At 37.3% G+C, this 25,463-nt stretch overlaps 1 protein-coding gene across 8 annotated transcripts in view; it reads right to left on the reverse strand.

Moving 5' to 3' along the window:
• Positions 1–22,849, reverse strand: part of ppfibp2a (PPFIA binding protein 2a) — a 36,130-nt gene extending 13,281 nt beyond the window's left edge. The window contains exons 1-10 of one of the 8 annotated variants that reach the window (XM_053235050.1): positions 22,658–22,849; positions 20,429–20,643; positions 16,405–16,491; positions 14,793–14,906; positions 11,288–11,419; positions 7,442–7,666; positions 6,353–6,445; positions 3,352–3,463; positions 2,647–2,679; positions 1,264–1,325 (exon numbers count right to left, since the gene is read on the reverse strand). In XM_053235050.1, the coding sequence (XP_053091025.1) occupies positions 1,264–1,325; positions 2,647–2,679; positions 3,352–3,463; positions 6,353–6,445; positions 7,442–7,666; positions 11,288–11,419; positions 14,793–14,906; positions 16,405–16,491; positions 20,429–20,643; positions 22,658–22,700 (1,116 nt within the window). In that variant the 5' untranslated portion in view covers positions 22,701–22,849. Of the gene's footprint in view, positions 1–1,263; positions 1,326–2,646; positions 2,680–3,351; positions 3,464–6,352; positions 6,446–7,441; positions 7,667–11,287; positions 11,420–14,792; positions 14,907–16,404; positions 16,492–17,948; positions 18,185–20,428; positions 20,644–22,657 lie in introns of those variants that run through there. The other 7 variants (XM_026913921.3, XM_026913922.3, XM_026913923.3 and 4 more) reach the window with 7 other exon arrangements.
• Between the last annotated feature and the right edge of the window lie 2,614 nt (positions 22,850–25,463).

Raw genomic sequence — 25,463 nt, forward strand, 5'->3', positions numbered from 1 at the left:
AACAGAATGTTTCCATATCAAAAAGGATTTAAAGGAGAGCCCTTTTAGGAACCATAATTCATCCAGTGAACCTGTAAAGAACCATCAAAGAACTCATATTTTCTAAACTTACGCATTTTATCACAGAAATTTGAAAGCGCCCTGTGTTTCTCTCAACACTTTAGCAGCAATGGAAAGTATCCAAGTGCTTTATGAGGATTACGCAATCCTTTAGATTATCTGAAAATAATCTTCCTCCCCCTGATCGTTTAGAGCGTGGTACATGGCAGAGCAGTTAAATGGAACATTGGCTAAATTGCAGAGTTGAGATTTGGCAGTGAGTTCAGAGAACTGGGTGTGTTTTTGAAGCGATGCCCTAAAGCAGACCCTGCCACGTCTCACTTACTGCAAACACATGACGGGTTTTGGCATAGACCTGCACCTTTAAGTGTGGACTGAAGGAAACGGTTTTAGCTAGGGTTCTGTAAATATCTCATGCTGTCTGAGTCCACAGACGGGAACAGGAGGTCCTGTGTGCTCAAAGTGGTTTTCATTTACTCTTCCACATGCTAGAATGAAGTGGTGTGAGGAAGTAGAGGCGACACTCTGAGACCATGTAATGTGAAGACTTAAGGATATTAAGGATATTAATATATTATTAATATATAATATAATATATTAATATATAATATAAGGATTCTTTAGATGGTTAATGGTTCTAGCTTTCTAAAGGGGTCTTACTTGGATCCAGTTCTAAAAGTGAAACCATCTGTTGTAGAGTTTTAAAACAAACTGGAATCCTTCACGGCGCTACACTCTTCAGTCTTTGGGGGAACCCTTACTCGTTCTACTGTTAACCCTACAACTGAGTGCTTCCATATGAGAAAGGGCTCAGAAGAGAACTCTTTTAGGAGGGTAAGAACCAAATTATCCAATGGCTCATTAACTTTTTTTTCTTTAGAACCAAGCACCAAGACAGTTTAGCTGACCTTTCTAGACTGTGACATGCTCTAGGTTCTAGTTAGAAGAAAATAATCATCAATAATTTGCAGTTTGTACCACACATTTACCCAGTGGTTCTAACGGAGCCCTTTCCGATAGTAAAACACTTCGATGTTGGGCTAAGAACACTTCAAAGTTTTATGTAAAGTTCTCCAAGTGTTCTCCTTGAATGCCAAATGAAGAACATTTAAACGTTTTAATGAAACTATATAGACCATACTAAATTTCTAACAAATGAAATTTTCATATTTTTTTAATTATGAGGCCAGGAATGTTCTTTACCTTTTCATCGTTGGCTGCAATCAATAATTCCATTCCGGCTTTTAATTTAAGAAGCTCTTGATCTGCGGAGAAAGAAAGGAAACAAACATGTTTACTATATATTAAAAATCTCCTAGACCAACAACAGGAAAACAAATGTGAATGTGTGCTTTCACCATTATCTGGATTTCATTAGAAACATACTTCATTCTTGCTTTTGAAAAATCAGGTTTTTTTACATGCACATAATAAAGGCAGGAAATACAAGTGATGCTGTGACAAGTTTGGATTGATTTGGGGACAAAGTCACATTCCTCTCTGATTTTGTCTCCATACTTGTCCTATCTGATGCAGTTTGTCCCTCTTTCTCACCACATTCCTCTGCTTATTGCCAGTTGCCATGGTAGATAATTAATCCCACCAGTTTCTTGTTACTTATTTAAACTCTCCATGTTTTCTTGTGTTGTGTTTGAGGAAGTATAATATTTGGAAATTATGCAATCTTGAGACATAGACTTACACCTCTTGGTATCATGGTTTTTCCAGATAGAGATTATCCACATAAGAATTCAAATGTAAATGCACCTACAAGCCAGTGAAATAAATATAATTTAATTGCTTAAACCAGTTCAGAAGGTGGTCTGAAAAACAGATGTGTGGAGGACTGTTTTGTAAACCCGATCACGCCCAATCCCAAAGGAATTCTGACCAGTCTTGCCCACTCCCACAAGCACTCTTAACCAATTCTGCTCACCACAAGAGGAATTCTGTCCAATCCTGCCTGATCTTAAAGGAATTCTGTCCAATCCTGCCTGATCTTAAAGGAATTCTGTCCAATTCTGCCTGATCTTAAAGGAATTCTGACCAGACCTACGCTCTTCCAAGGGAATTCTGACCAATCCTGCCTGCTTCTCAACACTACCTCTTGCTCCTTAAGGATTTCTAACCAATCCTGCCCACTCTCAAAGGAATTCTGACCAATCCTTTCTGGTCTCAAAAGAATTCTGACCAATCCTGTCCACTCCCACAGACATTCTTGACCAGCAATGCCCACTATTGAAGGAATTCTTACAAATCCTGCCAAATAATAAAAAGGATTGGAATAAGACAGTGTGTTATAGGATGTGATGTAAACAAAGGAGATAAATAATCATTTCTTGGTCTAAGAACTCCAGTGACAAATTCTTCATTGTATTATTATATGATAGGCTTATATGAAGGCATTCATTTGCTACAACATACACCTTCTTTCTTCCACTACTAGATGCGCAGAATTCCATCAGGTGTGGAAAAAGTAAGGAAGAGCAGTATCTTGTAAGCAGTCTTGCATGTACGTCTATTTCTGTGTGTGTGTGTGTGTGTGTGTGTTTGTGTGTTAGTAATCAGATATGCTAAAAAGCTTACGTTTGGTGTTGAGCCTTCTCCTGTATAACTCCTCTAATGATGACAGCAGGATAAGGAGAATACAGAGCTATTGTTAAACACCACACAAACAATTACAGAACACACCATGCAAACACTTATTATATACATATCATACAAATACCACAGACACCATTCAAACTCTTACTGCACACACAATGATTGCATTGTATTCTCGAATAAAATGGCTAGTTTCGATACATGAGTAAATCTTGCTAGTGGTCAGATTACCTTAACACTTTACTGACTTTAAGGGCAATGTTCTTAAGGCTACATGACGCCTGCCTAAGCCCTTCCTGACAATCGACATAAACCTACATAAACATCTACAAACACTAATTCCAACAGGTGTCCACACTGGTATTAAGTAAAGCATACACTTACAGACAGACATCTATATACAGTTGCCCAGATCACACTGTTATTGAACTTCCAGCTCATAGTAGCATAAGCTTGACAATTTCTTGCTTCCAGATAACAAGTTTCTAGTTCAGCCATATTTACCACTTCTTGGTTCATCAATAGTAACCAATCAACCAGTTAAAAAGCCATGTATTCAATAACAGTCGATCAGGACCACTGATCAGTGTTGTACAATTAGTGCAAACGTTAGTTATGACTAATCACTACAAATCCTATTCCTATCCTATCATATTTGATGTGCTAAAAAAAGCAATGTAGACTTACCTCTCTCTGAACTGTCTGTGGACATGGGTGATCTGGAAAGGAGCTGAGCCTGAAGGTTCTCGATCTCGGCATTCTTACACTGCAGGAGGTGCTGAAGGCCTGAGATTTCTGCCTGGAAATGAGATTTATCATTCACGTAATCCTGTATGTCTACAAAAGTAATGACATGAATAGTTTTCTAATATAAGATAAAGGATAATGGAAAGACCATTATACACCAATCATAAAACAGAAGGTCAAACTGAAATTGTCTAATTGGCTGAGACCACCACTGAGATCGCTGTTTCCCAAACTGGTCCTCAGTTAAACCAGCTGTCTTCAAAACACCTGACCATTTTACTGATAACTGTCTGTATTTATAATACACTTGTGCAAGGACACACTGGTGGTTTGTTTTACCTCAAGGCAATTAGCACATTAAAGGGGTGCCATGAGGAAAGACCAGGCCAGATACAGAGCATGTTCAAATACTGGTTATGAAAGATGGAAGAAAGTCAATTCTGATATGTTCCAAATTACCTATTCATTCCTGTCCATGGTATTTCTTCCAAAAATTAAAGGAGGATTAATAGGGAGTTGGTCCCTTCATTAAATTCTGGGCAAGCTGCACTCCAATTCATCATGTTGGATGAGGTTATTTTCAGACCACAGGGACATTCGAAAATAGAAAAGTATTGGGAAGTACCAAATTATCTAAAATTTTCTTGAACTCCGGAATTTCCATAAGAATCACAAGAAACAGCCCAGATCGTGATTTTTTTTCATCCAACACACTTAATAGTTGCCAAACAGTGTTTTTGACTGTTCCAATGACTGAATTTTTCCATCCAAAGTCCAGGGATGAGCTTTAACCACTCTGATGCTTGGCATTACAGTTTGTGACCTTAGGCGTAAGTGCAGTTTCTTAGCCATGGAAAGCCTTGTGATTTAGCTCCAGATGAACAGGTCTTGTGCCAACGTTGCATCCTGACGCAGTTTGGAATTCAGTAATGGTGGTTCCAACAGATGGCAAGTGATTTCCACATGTTTGCATTCATTTACATGCTTGTATTCTTGTAACAGTTGACCTGTTGTTACTTTTGGACATTTTCCCTTCACAGAAATGGCACACTTTTCCAGGGCAGCTGTAACAGCTTTGAAATTGTTTTGGACGGAGTGCTGCAGAATATCCCATTCTACTGCTTGAGATTTTTTTTCTTAGAGATTACACTGGATATATAGTGTATATTAGAAGACTACGGATGGAAGACAAAGAAGGAATGGCGCAAGACATGTGGAGGTCCTGTTGGACTTAGAGGCTGATTAGGTGGAGGAGGTGAGAATTAAAAGCAAAATCAAGATTGGATTGAGGGAGCAAGGAGGTGGAGATGATGAGAGAGGAGTAAGGAAGTGAGGTGGTGAAGTAGGTGGAAGAGAAAAGCCGAGAAGGAAGTGGCAATGAAGAAGTGAAGCGGTAGAAAAAGTGGAAGATGAAGAGGAGCAGGTGGGATTGAGGAGTTGGAAGAGATAGAAGTTAGAATGAAGTGAGGGAGCAAGAGAATGATGCGGTGAAGTCGACAGAAGATATCTGCAAGGAAGGAAGTGAGATGATGGCGTGAGGAGAAGTGGGGATGTACAGGAGATGAGAGAGGAGGTGGAGGAGTTGGGACTAAATGGTAGGAGCTGGAAGTGATGGGAAAATGAGGTTACATGGTGGGAAAGAATGTGGATGTGGAGCAAAGAAAGTAAGGACCTGGAAGAGCAAAATAATGTAGGAGGAGAAGTTCAGGTGAATGAGAAGGAGATGATAGGATATAAAAACAAGAAAGGAAGAGTGGAGGAGTGAGGAGGTGATGGAGGTAGAGCAGATGGAAGTGAGGAGGTGGAGGAGATGGGAGCAGAGAGTAGGAGCTGGAAGTGATGGAACAATAAGGTTCTGAAGGTGGGAAAGGAAGTGAATGCGGTGGAAGGAAAGAACAGGTGAAGGTGAACGACCACGGTGGTGGAGGTGATGGGAAAAGAAGAGAGGAAGGGAGTGGGTGATGTGGTGGATATAAGAGGAATTATAAGCAAGAAAGAAAGTGGGAATGGAGGCGGAAGAAGGTGAATGAGGTGGGAGAGGAGGTAGAGCAGGTGGAAGTGAGCAAGTGGAGGGGTTTAGAGCAGTTTATGTAGGAGGAAAAAGCAAGTGAGGTGGTGTAGATGATGGGGGGATAAATGCAAGGAAGGATGTGAGAGTGAAGTAGTTTGAGGAGAAAGAAAGTGAGGGGTTTGAGAAGGTGAAAACATGAGAAGGTGTAGGTTCTTCAGGAGGGAGAAGGAAAGAAAAGGTAAACGTGAAGGAGCGATTAGGTGGAGGAGGTGGGAGAAGAGGGGAGGAGGTGGCACCTGAAGGTTCCTGCTGCGCTCCTCCCACTGCTGCCTCTCCACCTGCAGCTGCTCCACCGTCAGCCTCAGACTCGACAACTGAGTCATCAGAGACTGGTAACACACGTGAAGAGAATAAGAGATGGACAGCTACAGGAAGGAGGAAGTGAAGAAAAAAGACAGAGAGACCAAAAATATAGGCGAATAAGAAAAAGAGAGATTAAAGGGAAAAGCTAAGTGAATGTACATGCAGAGAGGGACGATTTTGCTGAATGTTTAGTGTAGCAGAATAACTAGTTTAATTGTATTTACTAAATGTGAACACTTTTTTGAAGGCCATATATATATATATATATATATATATATATATATATATATATATATATATATATAAACTCTTTTTTTGTATTAGTAGGCTCCCTTATTGTGACAGGACTTTTTTCTTTTTTTTTTTTTTTTTAAATAAATTTAACTAGGTCAATAGGACGTCAACTGTTAGGTCTAAGCAGAACTGAGAATAAGCACAGCTGTAAAACAATGAAGTGAAGAGGCCTCATAGGAAGTGTGTGCTGAAAAGAGGAAGATTCATTCACTCATGTGAAATAAACTCAGACCCAGGGTACATAATTGGAGATACATATTTCTGCAGCAGTACCTTAGTAGCCTTGAGTTTTCTCTCATACTGCGACTTTTCATCTTCAAGTTCCTCCACTTTATTCTTCAGCAACCTCAGTTCCTGGAGTAAGCTCTGTAAAAAAAAAAAAAAAAGAAGAATGTTTAACTCAGTCACTCAGAGGAACAAGTATAGTGATTCCATGCTGAGGTGATTGTTTAGAAGTATTAGATGACACAAAAAACCTACACAGCACCACACTACACACCTGTGTGAATTATCACTTACTGATTGTTAATTCACAAACTTTTGCTCATAAATTTAGCTCATTTTAATAAAGAGTGTCATTAATTATGTAAGGTACAGCATATGATGTCACAAAACCTGAAAAATATATTTTAACACATTTCTTATTTAATTAATGTATTTTTATATTCATACTTGATTATACTGTATATGGTTGTTTGTGTAAGGTATATAATTTTAATTTTAAATAATTGTTATAGTTATATCGTTTTTATAATTATTTTATAAATCAGTACATGCCAATATATTTATATTTATATAATTTACAAAATAAATTATGTGCTTATGCATAATTCTATTTCACATCATAATTCCTTTCTGTAAAATTTATATATATATATATATATATATATATATATATATATATATATATATATATATATATATATATATATATATATAAAATGCATACTGTCCATTTGGTCTTATTGTGTATTTTGAATGTATATAAAAGCTCAAGTAAAATGTGTTTAAAAAAAAATTCAGTGACTTTAAATGATTTAACAAAGCATCGTAAAAACCGCTCAGCTCTTAAATTAAAACAGTTCCATGCATGTAGTCTGTTAGATATATTCCCAGCCCACAGACCAAAACAAATAACACAGAAATAAAACCCATAACACACGCGAAGATGTTACATGAAACACAAATCACCATGCGCGCTGTGAATATTACCACAGATTCTCCAAGCATTATGCAATAATATCAGTCAACAAAAGTCACACGAGCAAACAGCAGGTTTACAAGCAGGTTTGGCATTTTAGGCCAAAGTCCAGCTGTCGAAAATGGAGCTTTCCAAATCAATCAGGTGCATTCAGTGCCTACACTTTCTCTCCCACAGTGACAGAGCTCCTCAGCACCTAAATCTCCAGAGCTCTGCTCCTCAGCAGACGTTTCTTCAGCCTCAGCTGATTCATTCAGTGAAGCATCACTATCAGTGTCTTCATCCTCCTGGATCTCTGCAGCTTTTTTCTCCTGGATCTTACAAGAAAGCTCTTGCTGAATCCTACACATCTGCTCCTGAAGTTCGCTAATCAGATTCACTACGCTCTGGCAAAGGGGAAGAACCGGACAGGGAAGCAAAATTGGAAAGATAAAAGGAAGAAAGACGGAAATTAAACTCAGAACACATGTATAAGTACAAGATAGTATTGTACAATAGCTTGCACAAGTATTCACCCCCTTTAAACTTTTTCACATTTAGTAGTGGAAACTGAATTGTACTTAACTGAGATTTTATATCATGAATCTAGACAAAATAGCCCATAATATTGAAGTGGGAGGAAAAAGTTATATAGTTTGTAAAATTATTCACAAATAAAAGACATAAAAGTTGGGTGGAATGCAGTGGATACTGGCCATGTTAAATTGCCCCTAGGGGTGAATGTGTGTGTGTGTTTTGGGTGAATTTTCCCACCATGCACACAGCGTTCCCAGGATAGGTGCCAGATCCACCGCGACCCTGACCAAGATAAAGCTTACTGCAGAAAAATGAATGAATTAAACAAAAAAGTTGCTGTGAAACTCCTAAATTAGTCCAAAGTGAAAAACTGGTGTGCAATTAAAGTGTCACATGATCTCAATATAAATACACTGTTTCCTGGAAGAGCAGAAGAGAAAGGAGATATCTAAACAAGTCCAGCAAAGTTCTGGAAAAGTATAAATTAGGATTTAGTTACAAAAAAAAAAAATCATGTTAACAATCCACAGAGTGACATTAAATCCATAAAGAAATGGAAAGAATATGGCACAACTGTGACTCTGCCTAGAGGAGACTGTCCAAAAGTCAGGGACCACATAAAGAGGGGATTAGTCAGAGGTGTAACTGAGAGGCAAAGTGTCACTGTAATGTATACACGTCCACATCTTTGTGTAAGCAGATCTGCTTTTTCACTTTGTTAGATTTAACAGGCTGGAACATTTCAGGATCATTTCACTCTGTGGTACATTTATGAAGCTAGAATGGAGAAAGTACCATGCAGCAGGAGCTAGGAAAGGCAACAAAGGTACAGCCACTGGCACGTCCTTGCAAAATCATGCCCTCCAGCCAAAATAAACAGGTCACTGACCTGATTTCTGCAAGGTAAGGACTCAAATATAAGGCTCTTTGTTTAGTGTGGGCACTCAGGATGTGAAAGGAAAAGAGCCTGAAATGTAAAATGGAAAAGTGAAACATGATAATCAAAAATGAACAGAATAACCAATGCTGTAAAGTTGAGTTCAGCATTGGAACTAGCGTAAACAACGGTTAAGCAATGACTGGCATGTAAGGGGAGGAAGTATCATGTGATAGCGTGGCAGAAAAAACACAGCAGATGAGATGGCTGACATATGATTGCTATCTATAGAGTGCAGCAGAGAGGGTCGGGGTGGGAGGGCCGCGGCTCACGAGTGAGGCATCGCATGTCAGGGGAATGTTGTGAGCCAGATCACAGCCAGTCAGCCCAGCAGTTGTCAGAGGAGAGAGACAACTTGTGTTCCTGTGTGTAACATTTTAATTCAGGTTAAAATAGATATCTGCATTAATAGGCTGCTTGTATAGCTGTAATTAAAGCTCCCCTTGAACATGTCATTTCAAATCATTAAGATAACTCACATAGACTAAAATAACATATAAAAATTAGCATCCTAGACATTAGTAAAATCGTGTAACACTTCCCATGAATAAAGTGCATTATAAATGCATTATATACATAGTATACAATAAGCTATAATAACTGGAATTATGTAGTTATATGTGTAGTTACATGCATAATACTTCAAAGCATGATGATTAGGTAACATAATGTGTTTTATATATATACTGCGCATGTTATACCACAGTGTTGTTCAGTTCTGGATTCTGATTGGTCAGAAGATGTTGATTAACTGTCTATAAGAGCAGCTCAGGTTTATAAGGCCGTTATTAAACAGCATGGTAAAGCTTTCTGTGAGGAGGTGTTTATTTAACATTTGTGGAAGGAGTCTCCAGTGGCAGAGCTTTGTAACAGTCAGAGGTAAAGCTGTAGTTTTGAGTTTTCTGACATCTTCAGGACAGAGGAGTTTACACTTCTTTACAGAAACATGACAGGTTTTTTTTTGTTTTTTTTTTTTTGTTTTTTTGTCTTATTAACGTCAAGAGAGAGAAAAAGGAGAGGCTGGTGAGGGAATGTCTGTTTGGAGTTGCTATAATGTAAGTGAGAATAGGAACTAACTAGTTTCACAATATTAAAAATGACTATAAATGGATAAAAATATGATGTGTTGTTCTTTTTTTAAATAAAAGAAGCATAATTGTTGAAAATTGCTGCAGTGTACGAGGAATAAAACACTTCAGGATGTGCTGTTATAGGAAAATAATCAACATTGGGGTGGAAACTGTAACTCCGCTTCATTACACCACCCTGTCATGGATTCATTTCCTTAAACAGCACAACCTATAGCTAGCTAGCATCTGGATTTATGGGTATCATGTCATATCAGACTCTAATATCAGACATAATATTTATGACTATACGTAATCATTTTTATATAAAGGTACTGAGAATATAGCGAATTTACTGTGAATTTAGTGCTACATTCTCAAATGTGACCCAAAACTAGTCAATATAACCAGAAATCATCATTTTTTGAGTTCACGAGTATGTTATGTGATGATGTAATGTTTGTTGCTGTAACACTATAACATGGGTGTAGCACTAATTTGTTCAGTTGGTCCCTTGAGTCAACATATTTACACACGCAAACACACACACACTCACACTTCTGTGCACTTGCCGCAAAGCCTAAGGCAAGGTATATTTTACATCAACAAACACTAGCTCTCCCTGCTAACCCAGTAATTACATCTGACACATAAGCTTTCATTTTGCAAACTGTAATTAGTGTAAGAAAAACCACAAATTAGTTGTTACAAATAGATTGCTGCACACACACACATGCAAATTTGCCCAATGTCAGGGTACTGGATCCCCCCAGTGCTGTTTGAGAGTTCTCAAATCTGATTGGTCAGAAGGTGTAACAGCAGCTCTAACAGTAGTGCAGCTGCAAGGCACAGGTTTATATTAATGCACTTGTTCTCTTTCTACAGATAAACAGATTAAAAATGTGTGTAATCATTGATATGGTGAAGTTTTCTGTAAGTAGAGGTTTATTTAGCATTAATGGAAGGAGTCTCCAGCATCAGCGCTTTGTAACAGTCCGAGGCAAAGCTTTAACTTCAAGTATGCTGACATTTTCAGGACAGAGGAGTTTATGCTTTTGTGGTTTCTTTGTTGCTACTTTTTTTCAACAAGAGAAAGAGAAAACAGAGAGGCTAGAGAGGGAACAATAACGATAGCTGATAAGATGTAAGTGAAAACAGGAATTAACTTGTTTTGCAGTTCACGTTCCACGACATGAAGTGTAACTATACACGGATAAGAAAGTATGCTGTGTGCAAAAAAATTAATAATGATAATATATCAAAATGTAATTTGTTAACAAATCAAGGTAGTAGTGAAGAGAAAGAGAACACTTCACTTCATCACTTCACTTCCACACTGTCACTGATTATTTTCCTATAACAGCACAACACATGTGGTTTATTCCTGACATAATGAACTGTACAAGTTTCTACTTCATTATAAAGACTACTGTATGATCCTGTCCAAGCCTGAGTGGTTTATTCCAGCGTCCAGAGCAGTACAATACCTCAGCTTTGTGTTGTCTCTCGGTACTGTGATTCTGCCTCTCCTCCATGCTCACCACCTTCAGTTTCAGATAGGAAACCTCATCCATCAGATCTAGTTTCTGCGACTCGAGCGCAGTCCTGCTCAGTAGCTCCTAGACAATCCCACACACACATGCGAACCCAGATGTGAAATCTTTGACTCAATGTGTCTTCAAACAAAATCCCTGAACTCTGTTGAGCTTCTGCTTCACGTTGGCTAAATATACACAGACTATGAAGGCTATATTTACTTCCCCTCTCTCTCTCACTGTTTGACACAGGAGAGAGAGAGAGAGAGAGAGAGAGAGAGAGAGAGAAAGAGAGCTAGCGAGCTGCAGGAAAGTGTCTCCAAAACACTCAAGAAAAGTTAGCAAAGAAATAGAGATTTAATCCAAGCTCACAGAAGAAAACACACCCAGTGTCGGTGACAATAACAACATTTTGGACTTTAACCTGTCTTTTTAAAAGCAGAGGCTGACTTCACTGACTGGCCTGAAGGTGATTTTAACAGCCGTACATTTGTCATGTGCTGTCCTGGACTGGGAAGCTAATTTTTGAGCAAATCTCATGCCATTTAGAGACTGCACATGGAAAATATTAAGGCTATGTCACTGGGAGCGGATTGACTTCTGGAGGCCAAAACCTCATAATGACCACATCTCTAAAATGCTTCACATGTAAGGGGAGGAAGTGAAGCCAAAGCTGTAGATTCAATCAGGAGCAGCGCTTTTAAAAAAGAAACACAAATAAAACCCAAATGTGCAATTAAATCTTTCAGAAAATGAGGTGGAAAAGCTTGTTATAGTGCCCTTGGAATCAAAATTCACCAATATCATAGGAGTAATAGAATATTATTTAGAGAAAAATACAAAACAATAGAATAAGAAAATGTTTGAATGGTTATTGCTTTCTGGTGGATCATTAATGTTTCTAGCTTTTTTTTTTTTTTTTGAAATGGTAAGTTATAGCCTTTTTGTAGAAGGCCCCCCCAACCCAAAAAAAAAGAAAAAGAAAAGAACCATTGATCCTATCCTCTACCCTCTGTCATGTCTATCTTGTCCATATCACTAAGGGACATGTATAAAAGTATCCTATTTATCCTATCCATAAAGCCTATGCTTTTCCCCATGACGTTTTTAGATTCTGTGTATCTCGAACACTATTGGGTGTTGTGGAAATCAGTCAAGCACTTCAACACACAACCACAGTGACTTCCTGTTTCAAAAGGAAATATATCAGCATACAGAATCAAATCACAGCTCTTAAGCCATTTCGTGCAGGTTTTAAATTCTGGTCCTTGGGTAAAAGTTGCCTTTCTAATCAGTGTTTTCAAATTCTTTGAAAGATGAACGATGTCACTGCCACTGGAATGACTCAATAATCACTTCATTTTGCTTAATGTACTTTGGCTCTTTTCTGCTCATTTCTCTCTTCTTGCTAATAATCTTCTCTCATTTCCTGTAAGTCTGGCTGATGAAACCCTGCAGCTGAAGCTCAGCTTACCTGGCCAGACCACACCATCCAGACTGGGCACAAATCAAATGTATCCCACAACCCTGTCAAATATTTGTGTTGTCAAGGCAATTTGAGGCCTGACCTTGTGGTATTTCCTCCCGTGACGCTTCAAAACTCAAAAGCACATGTACAGATCTTCCTCCAAACACAGCTAGCTTATAATAAAAAAAGTGCTTATCTAAAAATAGTATACGAATATATATATTTGAAAATATATATATATAAATATATATTTGAATAGAAAACGAGAAAAGGAAGTGCACATAAAGTAGGAGGAACATATAATTGGGAAGATGAACATTAACAATAATGCTATATTATAATGCTATAATAGAAAGAATGTAATAGAAGCTTGGTGGAAAAAGAAAAAAGGGCGTCAAAAAGAGTCGATGGTAAACAGCAAACAGACAGACAGACTAAACAATCTGCAACAGCAAACAACAACGTCTGATTCCCAGAGTTCACTTTAAGGTTCATTAGCTTTCTAAAATCCATGAGATTTTTCAGCTCTAAACAAGAATTGCAAAAAAGCACTGCTAGTACACTCAAAGATCCCATTAGTTTGTCCATCTGGAGGAACCCTGATAGGTTCTGTCTAGAACCTGACAACACAGTGCTTCAGTTTCAGAAAGGATTTCGAGTAGAACACCTCCAGATAGCTTAGAACACTTAACTTTCTAATAACTCTTTAGTTATCTTTTTTTAACAGAGTCGTTGGTTTGTCACTCTGGAACATTACAAGAGAGGGTTTCTCTTTCACATAAGGTTCTAACTACTCATAAAAAAACTGAGTTAGAACCATTAATGATCCAAAAGCACATTAAGGAACAAGAATGTAGCTGCTTCTTCAAGTAGTAGAAGGTGGTTATGGATAGATAGACAATCATATAGACAGAGAGATTGAGGTACAGATGGACGAACAGACAGAAGTATGTACAGACAGACTGATATATAGACAGTTGTAGGAAGAGACATACAGGCAGGCAGATGGAGGGATGGACAGACAGATGAAAGTACAGAAAATGGACAGAAAGATGGAAATACAATCATAGAGAAAGACTTATGGAGGGATGGACAGACAAACTGTCGGTTTGGACAGACAGCCAGGTGGATGGACGTACAGATGGATGGATGAACAGACAGAGGATTGTACAGATGTACTTTATTGATCCTCAGTGAGAAATTTGGGACTTTGTCACAACAACCCTGTGTTTATAAAATGTAACAAAAATGAAGGGTAGGGTTAGGGGGCGGAGCTATCTGTCCATAGTGTTGGCACTGGACTTTTGGCGTTCATGCCAGCAGCCTTTTTGGGCATTGACTTGCTCTATATTGGTCACTAACAAGCACTGCAATTGTTTTCTGGGTAGCAGCATCCACAGCTACACAACCAGCTACAGAACCACTGCAAAATGACCACAAATCAGTCTTACCACTAAAAACAAGCATAAAATAAACATTTCTGGAGGAAAATACAGTACATTATGGTCTGCTGGAGGCAGAAAATTGTTTGCTTTTCCTGATTATTGGCTTCTATTTGGAGTGTTAATGCCTTTGGTAAATCAAACACTTCATGCCCAAAACCGGTTAAGCATCTGCGAGTAGGAACAAATATATCCTCCCCACCCCCACCCCCCAGCTAAAAAAAAAAAAAAGATAATGTTGCCCGGTCAAGACAAAAATAAGAAATCTACCACTGACACATCAGTTTTCTTTTCATTTACAGTCCACAAGGTTAAACTTTATTCGCTCTCCCCACCCACTTCACCAACAGACACTTGAGCTCTCATTAAAAATTAATGACTTATGTTTGCTTTGTCACATCATAAAGCCACCAGCGTGAACACAGGATCGGCGTTCGTACGTCTTTATGAAATCAAGCAACCAAATCGCAATCATTCATTGGATTTTTTTTTTATAAAACTTACACATTTGCAATTGTGAAGCTGTAGTAAAGAATATTCGTAGTACCTGTTGCAGCATTTCTTCGGTGGAGTTTAGCTTGAGCTGGTGCTCTTCAAGGGAATTCTCCAAGTCTCTGATCTTCTCTCCTTGAGCCTCTACCTGGTCTGTCAACACACTCACCTGTGTGTGTGTTTGTATAGTGAGTTAGAGAGATAGAGAGAGAGAGAAAGAGAGAGAGAGGAAGAGCAACGTTAGTATTTAATGACAAAGCCATAAATCTCCCGTGACTTACACAAAACAAAACAAACTCCCCATTCAACACCAAAACCTCCCTTTTCCTAGCATTCACATATAACATAAATAATAGCTTGAACATAGACATAGGATTTGCTTTTAGTCTAGATTTGTCCTTCACCAGTTGTTTCTACACTTCTCAATACGTAATAATCCAAAGCAGCACTACCAAGTCCAAGTCTTCTGAGTTTCGAAACAGTGGACTACAGTCTGAGCTGATAATCCTGAGCAAGCAAAACAGAGGCCTGGAGGATTATGATTATGGCTGCAACATTATAATCACAATTCAGAAAAAAAAACTTAAAATTTTGTTCAGCAAGCTGATGGATTGCCTGCTGTATAAGTTTCCAGCACTTGGCCTGAGTGCAGAGGCATTTTACTCAACCATTCAAGCATGTGAAAGAGCAGAGGAGGAAGAACAGCCTTCCTGCCAAACCCTAGCTTCACGCCACTGTGTTACATGATCTGGCAAACATTCAGGATTACCAGACGGATCATAAAATTGCTTCCTATGAGCACATTCATAATCATCAGCCATCAACCATCATTACTGTTAATACTTGTGATTACTTTGAGCAAGGAGAAAGACATTCTAACATCACTGGGAATCACCTGGGTAAATACGAGATACAATTTAATTACAAAATAAATGGTAAATATATTAATAAAAATTTTATTTTAAAAAAAAAATTGATCATAAGAAATCTGGGAGTAAAACTTGTACATTTTGTCATGAAACTGAAGCAACTAGATAAAAGTCAGCTTCATACCCACATTGCTTAATTAATAATTTAGCCGATAATTATCATTAATTTAATGTTTATATTCTAAACAAACAAACAGACAAACAAACAAATAAATACATTTAATTAAATGCATTAAAAATTGAATATATGCATTTAAAATAAACTAAAAATAAGAAAAACTTTGAGCTTATGAAAACTGGGAATCAAACTAGCAAATTTGTCATGAAATTTAAATAATCAGATAAAACCCAGCTTCATACCTACATTCCTTGAATAAGTTTGTTGAGGAATAAATAAATAAATAAATAAATGAGTACATATGAGTATAAATGAAGGAAGGAATGAATGATATTTAGGAATACAACTAGCACATTTTGTCAGTGAACTGAAACAATCATATGATAATTTAGTTAATAGTTTATTAATATAATGGTTATAAAAGTCAGGTTCGTCTAAAAACAGCTTATGAACATATTCCAATTCACCCATTTATATACTTCATACACACAATTTTTGAATCTTATGTAATAGTTCAAAGCACTACAGTTAGTTAGAACAGTTATTATAGTTAGAGAACACTACACACACACACACACACACACACACACTTACAATAAAGCCAACCCCCCATGTCTTACCTGTAACACAAGCGATTCCTTATCTCCCTCGAGTCGACAGAGCCGTTCCTGATAGCTCTCGTTGTTTCCCAGCGCCCGCAGGTTGACCTACAGACCAGCAAGCAGTCACAGACAGTGTTACGCTTACACAGCTAGGATTACTTTTATGTTTTTTAATCAACCTCTTATTACGTTTGTCTTAAATCAAATTCTGCCTATCTGCTAGCTACTTTTCTGGTTTGTGAATAAATTCTTTCTAAATTCTTCCCAGAGACATGATGGTTCTGGTATCAGAGAAATGCCTCAAGTAATAGAAGTTTGAATCTTTTTTTTAAACAGTATGCTAACAGATGTTGATTTATTGATGTTATTATTGTACACATTTTTATCATTTTAATACTTCTCGACTTGAAATTATTACAGCACTTTGGATAAGTTGATAGGATAGTCTATCTATTATGTTTGATTGTGTGTAGAATGTCTAAAATCAGACTATGTAAATAGAGTGTTAACTTTGTTTCAAAATTTGTGCTTATTAAATTAGGAATAAAACACCTGGGGGTATGCTGTTATAGGAAAATAATTGACTAGAGGGTGGTGTGATGCGAGCCAACACAAAGTATTTTTTCCACTTACACCACAGAAATTTGTCAATGATTACATTTTTTTTATTAAAGAGTGGTACATCGTACTTTTTATCCATTTATAGTTACACGTTTACACTTCGATTTTAGCAGCTACTGTATAAACAGTTGTTCCTCACCAGTTCAATAAGAAAAAAAATGCAGCTTGTCATATTACTGAGAATCCACAAAAAAAAAAAAAAAAATGCTGATACTGGAGACTCCTTCCATAAATGTCATCTCCTTACAGGAAGCGTTACCATATCAACACATCTATCAACACATCTTTTTTATCTATTTATGTGGAGCATCCACCATCCAAGTGTAATACTGTGTAAGCTGTTACTATAGAAAAGATAACGTGTTAGAACAAGCTGCTATTATAGAAAATTAATCAACACCACCTGACCAATCAGAATTGAGAATCCAACAGCGCTGTGGTGTAAATGTGACTGAAATTGTGCTTGCGTAGATCGCAGGTGTTATGATGTTCTACTGTCGAGTACACAGACTTCTAACACAACTCCACAACTCCTAAACGGGTAAAACCGATGAATATAATCTGTCTAGAGTTTTTGTAAATATTGTATTTACTATATTTTGTACAAACCACATAATATAATCCTTCATTCTTGCACTATTCTTAGCATTTATGCAGATGTTTTTTCTTAACCTCCCCTGTCTGTGTCAAAGTGAGCAGCTGCCAAGTCAAATTACTTGCACGTGTTAGAATCTCACTTCTAATAAAACTTTTCTGATTCTGAGCCTCATCTTATTGATTTTCAATATCCACTCATTCTCAAACACAGAATGCATGCGCAAGAATTGTGCAGCTTTCAGTGGTGTAAACAAGCCAAACATGCAAAGCAGAATAAACTGTAATAAAAATATAAAGTAAGAGAAAGACACAGAAAGGAAAAACATTACAGTAGTCAAGCTTACCTTTCTAAGCCAAGTAAAATGTTTATAAAATTCAATGTCACACTCCATGACTCAGGGCCATGATCCTGCCTGCTTCTTCTCATATATAGTACCATCAACTGCTTTCCACACTGGAAATAAATGCAACACTAAACCTTGAAATGAATAGAGCTCTAATCGATGTCTTCTGTCTCTCAGTATGTGTGTGTTTGAGTTTTTTCCCTGTCTGGAGGCTGTTTATGGCTCCTGAGCATCTGGTTTGGAGCAGAGAGAAGGCAGCACTCTTTAACATCAGACTGCGGTCTTGCCACTCAGATCTCAGCAGCTGCACTCTCCCTCCCTTTCTCCTTTCTTTATTCTCCTCCTCCATCTCTCTTTTTCTCTTTTCCTCTCTCTGCTTATTCTCTCTCCTAATTCTATGGCATTGGTTCTAGTCCTTTTTTTGGCTCAACCTACTTGCTTATGAATACTGATCCACACACACTCTCTAGCTTTGTTTCTCTGCTTTCTTATATCTCATTAGTGAGTACTTCAGAATGCAATGCCACCTCATTTGGGCCCTTTGTGTGGCAAGCGCACACGCCTGAGACACACGTGTTGCATGGCAGGCTGGAGGAGGAGGAAAGGGAGAAGAGAATAAATGAGGCGAGGGGCAGCAGAGGAGAAGGGGAGGTAAAACGAAGGAAAAGAGGAAAAAAGAACAGAACGGAATCTAGCAGTGATTGCTGGGTGGTAAGTTCCTGTGAAGCAAAATGATTGAGTGAAAAAAATTCTCTTTATTTCAGCCACTGTATCCATTCCTGTTGGACTGCAAAATTTACCAAAATTTTGGCCTAAACTGAATAAGCAATATGGTACTCCAAATAAGAGCAAACACTTCTTTGGAGATGGTTATTTCCTATCATAGAATCTGAATCAGGAAGGAAATGAACTTGCCTTGCCTTAAATATTCCTCTAATACCTGTCCAGGCTTGCTGCGCTACTCTTTTCCAAATTATTACTAACATCTGTATCATGGATGTCTCTACATTACCTAAAAACACAGATAGCCAGTAGCAGCCTGGCAGTAGAACCAAATCAGAAACTTGCCAGTTTGAATGACATGACTGACTGGATATTCCTGTTTGCTAGCTAGTCTATAAACCATAAGTGGGCTAGTTCCAAGATACAAGACCAGTCTGGCTCTGTAAACACTTGGGCATGACACTTAACCCACACGGTGCTAAATCAGACTCAGAGTATTTCTGTAGCTAAAGAGGCTGCATTTACATTACAAGGTTGAAGTGACACAAATTAAATTTTCTACCTTAAAGTGACACAAAAATCTGTTCTGTTGAAAACAGTCCTTATTTCTAATGTGGTCCTAGATTGAATACATAGCCAATAAGTAGCCATTTGACATTAATGAGACTGGTCAGCTCGGAATTCATGTAGCTTTTTCTCCAACACATATGCACATATCACTGTCATCGTCATCGTCCAGTTTGGACAGTGCAGCAAAACAACAAGAGAGAACAGTAATAGCAACAGCAGTGTCTATATTCAGTGGAAGGAGAAATATGTGATTTGTGCAAGGACGACTGAAATTGAATAGTGTTCAAAACAATTGGTCAAGAATTCATTGCAGTGTTCTGGGGACTGGTGTGTTCAAATTAAAGACAGATATTGGTCACATGTGGTTAAAAATCTGAGCGGTCAAAAGATCAGATCCAATCTAAGCAAAAAAAAAAAAGAAGCTTGTAATGTGAACATAGCAATAGAATAAGATTTAACCCAACATCCTTTGCAACATCCGGCAATAAAATGGAACACCTAGGTAACTATGTAATCTTAAGAAAATACTATCTGAAGAAATTGGATTTAGCATTGCCTATGTACCAAAACCTTTCAAACTGGCTATTATCAAACCATTGATTAAGAAACCTGACCTTGACCATATAGGCAAATATTAAATCTCTCCTTTATTGTCAAGTAGTTCACCAGCTAAATATGTGCCTTCACAGGAATCACGTGCATAAAGTTTCAGTCAGGATTCAGAGCTCATCGGATTACTGAAAAAGCGCTGATTAAAGAAGCAAATGACACAATACTGGCCTCTGACCATGTCTCTAATTGGTTTTATTTCTTAAACTACTGCCATAGATCACAATATTATTCTATATTATTATGATATATTATTATTTTGTATTTACGTATCCTGCCACAGAGTACACTTACTTGGCAAAAAAAAAAAAAAAAAAACACCAACAGAAATTTTAGTTAACTAAAACTGAACAGTTTTAATCAATGAAAGGTAAAGGATATAGACAGAATGGTTTATAAGTGATAATTTATTGAAAAGTAACTGAAAGTTCTGGTGTGGCTGGAACTGTCATGTGGCTATGACAGAGTTTCTAACAAGAAGCAGCCCCTTTAAAGGGAAGTGGAATGGTTTACTGTTAATACTCTAATAAGCACGAAACACCAAAGGCAGGTCTGTAGAACTGATCCATAACACCTACCAAACTTTTGTCCAGCCACAATAAGAGAGTGTGCACTGTAGTGGTGGGAACTTGTCTCCTCAGGATGTCCTTGTCTTCCTTGCAGAGTTCAGTGTCCAGGGCGTCCTTTAGATCCTCTGCCAGCTGTAGAGCCCTCAGAGACATACAGCGGTCTGCAGACTCCAGCAGATCTGGGACACAACTTGTCTCATCCACTGGAACAATAGCCTTAGACCCTGCATTGGAAATAGTGTTATGTTTCAGATATGCACCTGTTTTCAAATGTCTACAAATTCTTCTGAGACAGAATCCCAGATGGGTGTGCACTCCTCCTTTCCCAATGTTCCCAAACTGCTACCTGTCCATTCATGCCTAATCTGCTACTAATGGATTCCCAGTCAGCATACAACTTATCTAAGAAAGGCTTAGAGGCAGAAAACTAACATTTATAACAAATAAAACATGTGAGGTCATGTTGTCAGAGAAAAAATATCAAAGATGAGGATATGGTGGTTTAAGGAAACAGTGTTATCACCCTAAAAGGTGATTTATTTATATATCATTTCTTGTTTTATTCCATTATTATTGTACTACAACAATTTGCCAACGTTTACCATTTTTATTTATTACAGAATAACAGATCATATTTTTTAACAATTTCTAGTTACATTTAATATTGTGGAATGTCCATGAAACGAGTTAGTTTCTGTTATCACTTATGTTATAGCAGCTATAAATGGATAGACCCTCATCAGCCTCTCTTTTTTTCTTTCTCTTAAAGTTAATAAGAGGAAATCCTGTCAGCTTGTCATGTTACAGAGAAACCACAAAACTCCTCTGTCCTAAAATATGTATAAAAATGAGCAAGAAATAAACATGCCATGGCATCAAACAAATGTCACTGGACATAAAATGTTATACTAATTAATGAACACATTTGGCATGTGACATAGGGTGATCATTTTTCTATCAGTGCATATGATCACAAAGCAGCTTTAGAGGAATCCAGATGTTGATTTAGATTCCTAATGAACAAGCTGGATGCAACAGTGGTGAGGAAGAACTCTCGGGGTGACATTAATGGGATTTTAGTATTAGCTCTGTGTGTGTTGGAACTCAACTGGTATCTGATATCTCCAGCCAAACTGATTCAAAGAGAAATTCATCCAAATTTAAATATTTGAGGTTGGATTTCATAATTTTTCATATGAAAAGTCATTATACATTTGCAAGTGTGACAGAATGTTCCTCTGTGTTCCTGCATTTCTGAAGTACAGTTTGTGAGTGTACATATAAATAATTACCATCTGCATCCAGCAGATGGCACACACTGTGTGACAACAGGAATCAAACATTCATAATGTTAATTACTTTAAATCGCAGAGTAACTGGGTGGCAAGGTTTGCGTTTTTTGTAGGGTTCTACATAGAAACTTTAAGAAGAACAGAAGACCTCTTTAGCGTTCTGGGTATTAAAAAAAATGTATATACATATATATATATATATATATATTGAGTAAACATTTTGTAGATTGTAAAACACGCTTACGCCATTACGACCTATACTCTTATAAATAAGGCTGGAGGAGGCTTTCTGAAAGGAAACACTTTGCACTTTGTTGTTGTATTCTACATAGAACCTTTTAATGGTTCCCCCAGATGGACAACCAAAGAACTGTTAAAGGTTCTATGTATTACCAAAAAAATAATAAATAAATAAATTGTAGCACACATTTTAAGTATTTATTGGTTAATTAAGCATTAGTAGATTCTAAAAAAAGGATCTTCTTGGAACCTTTTCTAATCATAAAGAACCATTAAGGGTTACAAATTTATTTAATACTGCAAAAAATGACTTTGATGGTTTATCTACACCTCCATATTCTCTGTTCCTTTTTACATTTCAGAGATTATTTGTAATGCTAGTTAGTTTGTGGGAAGGAAATCAGTGTGGCTCGGCAGGGGGTGGAGAGAGAGAGAGAGAGAGAGATGAAGATGTGCAGAGACAGAAGAAGGAAAAACAAGAGGATGTGTTTCTTCTGGTAGCCACAATTAGATTTCTTATGAAAAATGGATGACATTATGTTTCAGAAACGCTTCATTTAAACTGTCAAAGAAAGTCTCTTACAGAGAAACAATGCACCGATATTTTATAGCACTTTCATGTCACTCTATTTCTTTTTTAATCAAGAAATTGCTGAAAATAATAAAGAAATATGAGGAATATTTGGAACTGAAGCATAAATCTTACCAGCTATAATTCCATCCATTTGCTCTGAGGCAGCTTCCAGCATGTGGCTGGCGTCTGATTTATCTCTCCTGCTCCGCTCCTTCACCAAGCCCAAGAACACATTCACAAGAATCCATACTGCAATCAAAGTGTGCACTAGAAAGCCTCGATCTATAAAAAAACTAATAATTTTAGATCAACTCAGATAAATAGAGGAGCAGATGCAGGGGTCTGGGTTTGTATCCATTCACAGTGGCTTTGGTTTTAGACTTTCCTCTCATTTCACAGCAGCCACTCCTGCTGCGCTACATATTTCTAACCAATTGTGGTGGAATGGGGGCGTGGCATCTTAAAAGTGATTTACATAAATGATTGCAGCAAATGTTTTGTTTATTATTCAGCTGTAACATAATAATAAGAGTATCGGTGCTTGGTCCCCTAAAAGTATGGTGTCATATGACTGCAGAAATGATATTCTCTCTTAAAATACCACCAACAACTTTTTTTAGGTTAGCATTAAAAAAAAAGATCCAGGCTGTCTTTTAAACGAATTGTGTGGTCGCTGGCACGTCATTACAATCCAAGTTGACAGTGAATGCAGTAGAGGAAAACCTTACTGATGGCACACACACACACACACACACACACACACATGCACACAGACCAAAACATCATCATCAGCCAGGGTGTCAGTAATCATTCTGGCAACACAGATTACACAGCAGCATCAATGACAGCCCCGAACCCTTATTACTGCTAACAGCATCTGAAACACCTGACATCATAACTGTCTAAATCATTAGCATCATCACACATGTACACACACACACGCACACACACTCACACGCACACACACTCACACGCACACACAGCACCAATTACATACTAACACAAATGGACAAAGGCAAGTAGCGATTGTTTCTAGAGGCCACGCCTGTAAACAAGGACATTTCTGCATCTTGAAAACAAAGCAAAGCAAACGCTGAGCTTTTATTTTCCCCCAGAGTTTTACATGGAAATGATCTCATCACAGAGTTAAATGATCCCTTAGAGGCTTTTTTTATTATTCATTTATTTCTAGGCTTCTAATTTTGTAAAAAAAAAAAATATAATAGGCTACCAAACAACCTTTTAAAAATATTTATTTATTTATTTATTTATTTGTCTAATTATGCATTTGTTTGTTTGTTTAAGCAGCCATCTTCAATTGTGAGATCTTTCCTCCGTATATCCAAATACTATATAGAACCAAATGGCATATAGAAAATACATTCGTTGGAAATTTAGAGCCCTTAAGGCTACATTTAAAGTTGCAAAACAAGTTACTTCTTCTTCTACGTTACAGCAGCTATAAACAGGCATTCCCTCACCATCCTCTCTTTTTTCTCTCTCTTGAAGATAATAGGAAAGAAAAAAAACACAGCTTGTCATGTTACTGAGAAACCACAAAGTGTGAACTCCTCTGTCCTGAAGATGTCTTAAAACTTACAGTTACAGCTTTACCTCTGACTGTTACGAAGCACTGACACTGGAGACTCCTTCCATAAATGTTAAATAAACTACAACATATCATTTAACATTTGATAAATGTTAAATGATAAATACATTTATTTTTTCTTTGTTAAATATCCCTTTTTTAAAATGTGTTTTTTAATAATTACGTTTGGATCATGTGGAGCGCTCACTGTACAAGTCCCCGTGAAGGAGCTGTGACTATAGAAATGTTGATATATTAGAACGAGTGCTTTAATATAATAATCCTTTGTTTTTGCTAATGTGTATCAGTAATAACTTTTTTTTTACATTGTATTGCACAATTGTCGAGTACACAGAGTTGTATAAATGCCTTTGTCTAGCAAATAAGGTAATACAGTTGTATTAGCTGGAGTATAGCTTATAAATGTAGCTCTACATGAAAACCAAAACTAACACAGCAAATCTAACACTGAATTTTTAAAATATAAGTGACTGTATTCCTCCTGCATACACTACACTTCTTCTGGGAGATTAGTGAACATGATTATGTTGAAAAGCAGTATTGGAACACAGCCCATTTCTTCCTGGATTACTGACTGCTATCACCTTTAATCTGGACACTGTGGCATGTTTTCTTTTTTCTCCAATCTCCACATAGAGGCCATTGTGTGCTGTGCAGGAGCCACGGCTAATGAAGCAGGCTGCTAATAAATGTAAGTGATTACAGAAATCCTGAGGGTGAGGATGATGATGATGATGAAGATGACTCATCTGAGTGGAGGAGAGAACACTGGCAGATGCATCTCTCGCTATTAGCATATCACTGGGAGGCACAAAGAGACGCACTCGCTCCGTTGTGTGGAGTTTTTAATGACTGTTCAGCAATTAAACTCAGTTTCTCACACACTGACACCATATGGCAGGAAAAAGAGAGAGAGAGAGAGAGAGATGACAGAAAAGATGAAAAGCAAAAGAAATCAATATATTAAGAAAGAAAGAAAGAAAGAAAGAAAGAAAGAAATACTAAAAGAAACAAAGAAAATCACACAAAAAAAGAAAACACAGGATATTTTGAGTCCACCATTGTTGACTTTTACAATTAAATTATGTTTTAATATGCTGTTATTACACATAATCCTGCTTATTATTGTGTAATAAAGTTAAATGAGCTATGCATCAACAATTACAAGAAGAAAGGAAGCTCGAAAACCTAAGAAAAAAATAGGAAAAACCAGATAAAACAGAGATGAAGAAAAGGTCAAAAAGAAAACAATTCAAAAAGAAAACATAGAGAAATAAAAAGAAAATCAAGCGAATAAAAAGAAAAGAAATCACAGACAGTAAAATATGA

The sequence above is a fragment of the Pangasianodon hypophthalmus genome, chromosome 6 (genome assembly GCF_027358585.1).
Source record: "Pangasianodon hypophthalmus isolate fPanHyp1 chromosome 6, fPanHyp1.pri, whole genome shotgun sequence".
Taxonomy (NCBI): domain Eukaryota; kingdom Metazoa; phylum Chordata; class Actinopteri; order Siluriformes; family Pangasiidae; genus Pangasianodon; species Pangasianodon hypophthalmus.